Source organism: Psammomys obesus, unplaced genomic scaffold (assembly GCF_907164565.1).
Source record: "Psammomys obesus unplaced genomic scaffold, mPsaObe1.curated_primary_1811, whole genome shotgun sequence".
Taxonomy (NCBI): Eukaryota; Metazoa; Chordata; class Mammalia; order Rodentia; family Muridae; genus Psammomys; species Psammomys obesus.
Window position 1 is genome coordinate 6,595,311 of NW_026596039.1, and position 9,280 is coordinate 6,604,590.

The 9,280-nt window shown below is 52.0% G+C and overlaps 1 protein-coding gene across 26 annotated transcripts in view; it reads right to left on the reverse strand.

Moving 5' to 3' along the window:
• Nucleotides 1-3,520, reverse strand: part of Phldb1 (pleckstrin homology like domain family B member 1) — a 47,478-nt gene extending 43,958 nt beyond the window's left edge. For 25 of the 26 annotated variants that reach the window (XM_055622211.1, XM_055622210.1, XM_055622209.1 and 22 more), the window contains exon 1: nt 1,320-1,818. In XM_055622211.1, coding sequence (XP_055478186.1) covers nt 1,320-1,364 — 45 coding nt within the window. In that variant the 5' untranslated portion in view covers nt 1,365-1,818. Of the gene's footprint in view, nt 1-1,319; nt 1,819-3,452 lie in introns of those variants that run through there. The other variant, XM_055622188.1, reaches the window with a different exon arrangement.
• Nucleotides 3,521-9,280: the final 5,760 nt, after the last annotated feature.

The window sequence follows — 9,280 nt, forward strand, 5'->3', positions numbered from 1 at the left end:
GTTTCAATGATGGTTGCATAGCTTCTGTAAATATGCTAAAAATAATTGCATACTTAATTTGCATTGATTTTATGTTATATAAATTAATCCTCAAGAAAGCTGAGAAGAGAGAGAGGTTGGGAGCTTGAGAAATCTCTCTTCAGTTAAGAGCACTTGTTGCTCTTCCAAAAGACTAGAATTCTGTTCCCATTATCCACATGGTGGCTCACAATAATTTGTAACTCCTGTTCTAGGGATCCCTCACCCTCTTCTGGCCTCCATAGGCTCCAGACATACACCTGGTACACAGACATACATGCAAGCAAGACACTATACACACAAACATTTAATTAAAAAAAAAAAAAAAAAGGTTATCTGAAGATCCAGGCAATGTACTACAGCACACTCCATGAACTACGAGGCAATCTGAAAATGGCAGCTATGATTAGCTGTGGAAGGTGTTTAGGTTTGGGCCTCAGTTTCCTCTTCTGCCACCCTGGAGTATTTATCACTGTCACCTGTAAAGCACTTTTACTTATTTACACTGAATACACTCAGGTGGAGATAAGGATTGTAAAGGAACTAGGTTAGTGAGGAAATAAGAGTGACTCAAGGAGAGTCGAGACAGGGACTAAGGAGGTGAAATGAGAGGGAGAGATAAGGAGAGAGGTGTAGAGAGGAGATAAGAAACCACACAGCAATTGGAAGGTGCGAGGCTGTGGCCTCAGCACAGAAACCTAACCCACAGCAAAGGAAAGACACCAGGCCAGCATGACTCTGGCTCTGGCACTGTTTTGACAGAGGGATCTCACCATGGCCCAGGTGCCCTCTTTTCTAACCCCAATCCCATGTCCCATGGAGAAGCAGTGCTGTCCCCTGACACCCTCCACTGGCTGGCTCGGACTGCTATCTATGGCTAGGGCTGTAATTACCCACTCTATGAGGCATTTCTGGGGACCTTAGCTGTGCCCAGATGCCACCCCCTCCCCAGAAGGCCCTTGTGGTTTGGCTCCCACTGCTGAGGAGCCAGCCTGGCTCTCTACAACAACGCTTCTGCACCCATATGCAGACACCCAAGCACCTCCTAGTCAGCTAGGTGGCAGGAGCCAGGCTATGTGACTATTATCAACTTAGGGAACGATGCCCTAGTATAAGGCATCCCTCAGGTAACCCTAGCTCCAACCCCCATGCGCCAACAGCTGACAACACTAGCACCTGTCCCCAAGCCTCAGCACCTAAACAAAGCTAAAGGGAGTCCTGGGGAGAGGCAAGAGCTCTGGCCCCAAGATGAAGGTTCCAAAGCCAGCCTTTAGAGGGAAAGGCCAGGTCCCGCTCCTCACCTGGGTCCCATGGGGCCAGCCGGCAGATCGCGAGGGGCAACGCATAGCTATAGGTCAAGGCCTTTCCTCTTCCCTACTCACATCCGCCTTCGAGGAAGAGGAAGAAGTCAGGACGGGAAGGAAACTGAGGCTGGGAGGGCAAGTTGCCCAGGAGAAGCAATGAGAGTGTCCAGGGGCTGGTGAGGCGTGTAGAGAAGAAATTAGAAATAATAACGATAAATAGGCAGGGAGAAAAAGGGGGTCTGTGGAAGGGGAAGAGGCGCCGGGATACGGAGTGTGAAATCAGGAGCCCAGAGAGCAGGAAAAACCGAAAGCTGGCGAGGAGAGCCGGGGTGTGGCGGTGCTCGCCTGTAAAACTCCGGATGTGGCGACAGGAATATCAGGCATTCAAGGCCAGCCTCGGTTACATGAGACCTAGTCTCAAAAAATAACAGCAGTGCCGGAGGAGAGAGACACTGAGCTCAGAGGGGACTGGGGGGGAGGCCTGGCAGTGTGTGTGTGTGTGTTAGAAAGACTTAGAACACAGGCCCCAAGCAGAAGCGGCAGAAGGAGAAACAGGCGCTTCAGAGCACCTTGGAGGGGGAGATCATGGGGCAGGTGGGAAACGAGGACTCCTCGGAAGCAGGAGGAAAGAGACGTGGACAGCTGGAGGGGGGAGAGAGCAGAGGAGAGAGAGTTGGGAAGAAAGAGTAGTTGAGGGTGGAGGGGTCTTGGGGAGCAACGCTGGAAAGATGCACTTCTCTGAAACCGGCGGGCTTCGTGGATCTCCGCACACGAGGGGCCTGGCCCTCCCCGGGTCACCGGGTGGGACAAGGCTTCAGTGTTGGGCCTCCGGCTGCGGCTGCCCCGCCCGCCGGGCCCTGGGACAAGCGGCCTTTCTTCCACGAGGCCCGGAGAAGAAGTCGCTTGTTTGCACGGCAGGAAAAGGGGGCGGCCTTGCAGCTGCAGGAAGGGGGCCGGCGCGTGGAGGGAGGTGCGTGTGTGCCTGCGAGCGAAGCCGCCTCCCTCCCGGGGCGACGCTTTTCCGAACAGCGCGTGGAATCCGCGGCGCGAAGCGTCCCAAGTGTGTGCCCAAGTCGAGGCGAGTGTGAAGGATTCGTGCGTGCACCGGTGGCGGACACCGGGCTGGCGGTGTGACGTGTCTTGCGGGTGGGGAGGGGGGAGGGGAGGCGTGGGATGCTATGCGTGGGAGCTGCGCGGATGCTCATGCTAGCGGCGTGTGACCAGCGTGGCTGGCGTGAGCCCGAAGTGCGATGAGTCAGTCTCCGGGACCGCTGAGCTAACGGGCCCAGAATGCAGCCCCACCCCGGCTCCCGGGGTCCCCCGCCGGGCCGTGCGGTCGCGGGCCAGGTCCCCGCTGCGCTGGCCTGGGCGGAAGCGTCCGCGGCGCCGGGGCAACCCCCGCGCCCCGCTGCCCCACCCAGCCGCCTGCCCCGGCCGGCGCTTCCCTATCCCGGGGGAGCCGGATGACGGGGCCCGGCCTCTGTGGGGGAACTCCGCGCTGTGTCTGGATCCAGACTGCGGAGGCGGAGCGACAGGCTGAGGCTCAGTCATCCCAGGTCGCCCTTGGAGGCTCCCGGGACCCTCAAAGACACGGGGTCCTCGAGGAGGCGTGCCCAGGAGACCCTAGATGTGGAGACCTCAGATCCCTCCCCGACTCCCACGCCTCAGGGCTAGATCTTTGAGTTCATCCAGGCAGCTGGACCTGGGTCAAGAGCGGAGACGCCTAGGGGATCCCCCTTCCTGTGGTCCTGCTGGGGTGGAGAGGGGCCCTGAGGGATGCTGGAGACAAGGACACGAGCGCGTACCCCACCCGAGACTGCGAGCGGGGGATACCGTCCGTGGGGCGCCCACGGGAGAGCGGAGTTCCCTCAGGGCTTGGGGGTCCCTCCGCAGGGAACCAGGGCCCCCCCTGGCGGTAGCGCTGGCAACGACTCGGGAGGGCAAGAGCAAACAGTTCACCAAGAGCGACCCACAAAGCCCCTCCCGCCAACGCACTCACCTGGCGTGGCACCTTTCTGCCCAGCTCTCTGGGCTAGACCGACCTGGTCTGGGCCTAAGGACTTTCTCTTCTGCAGACCCAGCCATAAGGCGAGTGGAACCCCAAGGGCACAGCGGGAGAGGCACGCTTACCTCGTGGAAAGTTGGGGGACACCGGTCCCTTTGCCCAGCCTGGCCGCGGCGGCCTCAGGCTGGCGAGGACACTGTTGCTTTTCCACCGGAGCCAGCTGAGTAGGAGGGGAGGGAGCCTGGCCCGCCCCCCTCCCCGAGTCTCCGCCCTCATCCCCGTCCTGTCCTCCTGGCCAGCTAGAGAAGACGCCCTTGTGGTGCTGGAGCCCGAGGCCCCCACCCAGCCTTTCCCACAGCAGCACCTCCCCCGCCTGCACAGCGCCCGCTTTGTTCATCTGTACAGCTGGGTTTTCCACCACGGCCACCGGCCACCACCCTGCATACTTGCTCCTCCCGCCCTCCTCTTTCGACCCTCCTAGACCACCCTCCACCCTGGGCCTCGAAGCTCGTCTTGATCTACTCCCTCCTACTCAAGATGCTTAAATCTTCCACAGACTCCCAAAGAGCCCGACCACGGGTTCTCAACTTTTCTACTGAGGCGAACCAGGTCCTTCCGCTGTCGGCCCTTCCACTTTCTTATTCCAAGCCCCATCATAGAGTGCTATAGACAGAATTAATGATTGCACACAAGGTTTCAGAAATTAACAGGAAGGCCTGTTAAAAAGTGTGGTGCAAGCCGACAGGAGTGGCGAACGCCTTTAATCCCAGCTCTCAGGAGGCAGAGGCAGGCGGATCTCTGAGCTCGAGGCTAGCCTGGTCTATGGTGAGTTCCAGGACAGCCAAGGCTACACAGAGAGACCCTGTCTCGAAAAACAAAAACAAAACGTGTGGTGCAAACTACAAGACCCAGGAGGCCTGAATGGAGTCGCCCCCTTGCCTCCACAGATTCACCCCATCACAGACTTGCTGGGTTACAGGCAGACGGGAGGCAGGCTGAAGGGTGACAGTCAGTGAGAAAGAAAAGAGGGGAGCCATCTATAAACCTAGCCTGGTGAAGTCAACCCCCACCCCGGAATCCAAGCTGACGGTGGAGCCTACCTTGCAAAGCCTGCTTTTGCCCCAGGAGACCGCTGGGAGGCCCAGTGGGAGCTGATCTCAGAGACTGAGCCTCTTTAATCCGCACTAGAGGATTGGCAGACACTCTTCCTCAGTGAAGGAAGGAACAGGAAGCCCCCAAAACTGGCCTAAATTCCAGATGGGATGGGTTGGAAAAAAAAATTTTAAAACGAAAATAGTCCTCTTTGGAATGGACAAGCCCTGTTCTGATCCAGTGGCTTTTGTTTTGTGCCTTCTTTCTCTGACCCGGGAATGGCAGGAGACTGAACTGCAGGAATTTGGTCACTCATTGACAGGACTAGAATTAGTAGCGGGCACCCACACTTAAACCAGAGACAGCCAAGCAGTGGACAAGAGGGGGGAGGAGAAAAAGTCCCCCTTGCCACCTACTCCAGCCAACAGAAGCGAGACATAAACTGTGGGCACCAGGAAGTCCCAAGATTTATGCAGGAAATCTCTTTCTACCTCTCTTCGTATTATTTGAGGCTCATGGAAAAGATTCAACTCTGGCCAACCATCCTGAGGCACATATCACAAGAATAACTTTCAGGCTGTTCCAGTGCGTTTGTTTGAGGAAAAAGAGAAAAACAAAACACAATTATCTTGTTCCATATGTGAAGACCTAGCATTTGAGGAGGGGGCTCAGACCGGGATGTGTTGAACTCTTCAGTCTTTTTAGCAGCCTTCAGCTGCTATTTACTGATCAGAAGGGCTGTCAAGCAATAATTAAACCTGCTGGAGGCAGATGCTGCTGAAGCAGGGGGTTAAAACGCACCTAATCTTTCTCAGTGTCCTTCCAATGCAGAACCAGCTGACCCTGTGATCGGGGCCCTATGAAATTTGTCCTATCTCTTGCCGTGTCCGGCCTCTATATTCCCACAGTTAGAACACTCAGGGGACTAAAGACCTCCCGCCCCCGCCCCTCCACCCTCCTCCCACTCCACATCTGGAGCCCATCAAAAAGCTCAGTGCTCTCTCTGAGTTATGCAAGAGGTCGAGCAGCTGGCTGGGAGCTCAGAAAAGGGGGAGGGAGAGAAGAAAGTAGAAAACAACTTTCCAAGCCTGCTTCAGACTTTCCGAAATGGAAGCAAGGGGAGAGGGCAAGGGCTGAATGTGGAAGGAAGGGTGAGTTCTTCAAAGCCTTCTGCACTTGGCTGTGGCTGTCAAGATTGGGTTTCCACACCCTTCTTGTCTTTGCCTTGGCACATTTTCCATTCTGTTCCTCTTCTCAAACTGTGCTGCTCCCTCTGGCCCCAGAAGAGGGTGAATGTTACCCATTTGGCCAGCAGCCTCTGTAGTCTACTCCCTCTCCCAGAAAGCTACCTACCCCTCTTGTGTAAGAGTTTCCTCAAGATTGAAATTCTTTCCTGTAGGGGAAGCTCCAAGAAGGGTAAACAACTCAAAAACGGCTTCGGCTTCAGGAAGTCCCTGAAACTGATCAGATTCTCCAGGTCCTTTCCTGTCAGAGTAAGCAATAAAAGCCAAGAGTGCTTCTCAGACAAGCTCGGAACAGCTGCCTCGAAGAGGTTTAGAGCAACTGAGGCTCTTGGAAAGGCCAGTCTCTACCCTGTTGAGCAGCCTGCAGGCTGCGCAGTGTGCCCCAGGTTCCCAGCTGTGTGAGCTGGCACTCATGGGGTGGGGGCTTGTGATACAGCTCTCTTTGAGTCATTTCTGCTCCTGTAAAGAAACTCATCATCAATATTCTTATAAATAACTCCAATAAAAGTCACTGGTTCACCCTGTTGGACTTTGGTGGTATCTGTACTTTGCTCTATCTTGGGTTCCCTTTCTGGGGTGAGTGGACCTGTGTGTTGTGTCTCCCTAGGAAAAGTTTTGTCATACAACACCTCTGTGACCCCTTTGGTTACTCAGTGATGCCAGGTACCTCCTCATTGCATCCACTTTGGAGGAAATCGTCCTCAAACTTTACCTTAACAGTGGTAAAGCTGTCTCTGACATGAACTCAAAGGCTGGCTCTTTGACTTCCCCCTTCCCCCGAGGGAGGAGCAGCCTTGCTAGGCCACAGAGGAGGACATTGCAGCCAGTCTTGAAGAGACCTGATAAGCTAGGATCAGATGGAAGGGGAGGAGGACCTTCCCCATCAGTGGACTTAGAGAGGGGCAGGGAAGAGATAAGGGAAGAAAGGTGGGATTGGGAGGGAATGAGGGAGGGGCAACAACTGGGATACAAAGTAAATAAACTGTAACTAATATAAAAATAAAAATTTAATAATAAAAAAAAAACAGTGGTAAAGCCGCTCCTTTATCAGTTGGTCTTAGAAAATTTGTACAATCCATACTTGTATGCAAATCTAATGCAGTCAAGCTGTGTGGGAAATGTGGCCAGCACTGAGACTGGTCTTGTCTACCTCTGTGGCTCAGAACCTGCCTCTGAGCAGAAGAGAACAAGCACTGAGGCATTGGGTGGCAGCACAGAGGTAGAGGGCATGTTGCCTGGTATGTAAGGTCTTCAATCAATCTCCAGATTGCACACACATTTACTTGAGAAATAAAATCAGTTGTTTTTCTTATTTTTACATTTATTCACTTTACATCCCGACCATTGCCCCCTCCCTTGTCTCATCCCAGTCCCACCCTCCTTCTCCCCCCCCCCCATCCCTGTCCCCTAGTCCTCAGTAAGGGGGAGTCCTCCTGCCCTACCAACTAACCCCAGCCTATAATCTCATCAGGACTGGCTGCATCCTCTTCCTCTATAGCCTGGCAAGTGGACAACAGAGTCTGTGTCAGAGATAATTCCTGCTCTCCTTACCTGGGAACTCACATGGAGACTGAGCTGCCTATTGTCTACATCTGAGTAGGGGCGTAGGTCCTCTCTATACATGGTCTTTGGTTGGTGCATCAGTCTCTGCAGGCTGCTCTGGGCCCAGATTTGTTGGCTCTGTTGGTCTTGTGGAGCTCTTGTCCCCTCCAGAGGACCACTCTTTTAAACAGTTCCTGTTCTGGTTTGTTAATCAACCTGATCAAATAGGGAACATCCAGGTGTTTCCTAGAATTGGATTAGGACCTTTAGGGCTTTGAAGTGTTTCCAATTATCTGACATTGTAACGCAACTTGTAATCCATAAAGATCAAACTCAAGAACCATGTAATTGATGTTAAAGGGTGTATGTGAGAGCATTGGCTCAGTTGTTAAGGGCACTGGCTGCTCCTCTGGAGGACCTGGGCTTAATTCCCAGCACCCACATGGTGGTTCACAATAGTCCGTAACTCCAATCTCAAGGAATACAACGCCCTCTTCCGGTCTCTGCTGGTACCAGTGCACAAATAGTGTACATACATCATGCATGTAGGCAAAAGCTCATACACATAATTTCAAAAATCAAAGTATGGGATAAAAATCTTTAGAGAAAACAAAACAAAACAACAACAACAAAAAATTGGGCCTGGAGAAATGACTCAGTAAGCTGCTCTGTCGGACCTGAGTTCAGTTCCCAGTCCTACCAAGTGACTTAGCACACTTGTGACCCCAATGCCAGGGTATCTGACACCTCTGGCCTCTGCCAGTCCTCGCATTCATGTGCACCTACCACACTCAGGCAATTATATACATACACATTATTTAAAATACTAAAAAACTAAAAACCCAACAAGACAGAAAACAGGAAAACTTTTGAGTAAGTTTATGGTTTTGTTGGGTCACATTGCTACCTTCAGTCACCTGGTCACTTAGCCCCTGCCCAATGAGTAGCATGGTAAAAGACCTTTCCTTTTTAGCAGGGGATAGGATGAGAAGCACATGCTTCTAAAACTTTAAGTTAGCTTGGCTTCTGATTTTGAGCAGTTAAAGCAGAGCTGGGCAAGTTGCTCTCACTTTTGTGAAGGCCTGCTTTGTGTCAGTCACAAACTCCCTGGTACAAAACGAGGCACGGTTAGATTCACCCCACCCTGGGACAACAACAGCCACCACCAAATTTGTTCATTTTCTCCTCATTGTCTTGGAAAAGCACCAGAGTTGCAAGTATGTCTACCAAAGGGTGCAAGGAAAGGAATGGAGGGGTGTGGTTGTGACGAAGCTCTGTGTAGTAGGGGTCACTCATAAGGCTTTGCTTTTAGGCCTAAAAGGCAATCTTCTTTTAAGAAAAAGACACTCACTATATAATCCTGGCTGGCCTGGAACTCACAGAAATCCGCCTATGCCTCCCAAGTGCTGGAATTAAAGGTATGTGCCACTGTCAAGCTACCATAACCCAGGTTTTACAAGGGTGCTGGACATTGAACTCAGTGTGTATGTTTGCTGTTTACATGGAATACACTTTGCCAACTGAGCTATCTCTGAAGTCCCACTCCCTTTTAATTTAAAGTTTATTAATTTTACTTAAGTGGGGACGGGGTATATTTGTGCCACAGTACATTCCAGTATTAACCCAGGTCCTCACATTACACTCCATGAAAGTAAGCCACATTTTGGCACTATTAGATCAGGTACTATTTTACTAAAGAAAAACAAAAATATCATCCCTGACACTTAATTAGGAAAAATAATCTACCTTCCAAATAATTTGTTGATATTCAATATATTTTTCCAAATAAAAGATAGTAAAGAAGTCTTATTTATTTAAAGGTCTCACTATGTTGCCTTGGCTGGCCTGGAACTCAGGATGTAGACCAGGCTGACCTCAAACTCAGAGATCCACCGACCTCTGCCTCCCAAGTGCTGAAATTAAAGGAATGTACTACCATGTCTGACAAGAAGCCTTTTGAGGGAATACCCAATTCCTAAAGCATCCTCCCTAACTTCCTGGCCATTTACTCATCACTGTTTGACAAGGAGAAGGCTCCAGGGTACTGCAGACTGCTACTCTTTTAAGAACGCTTC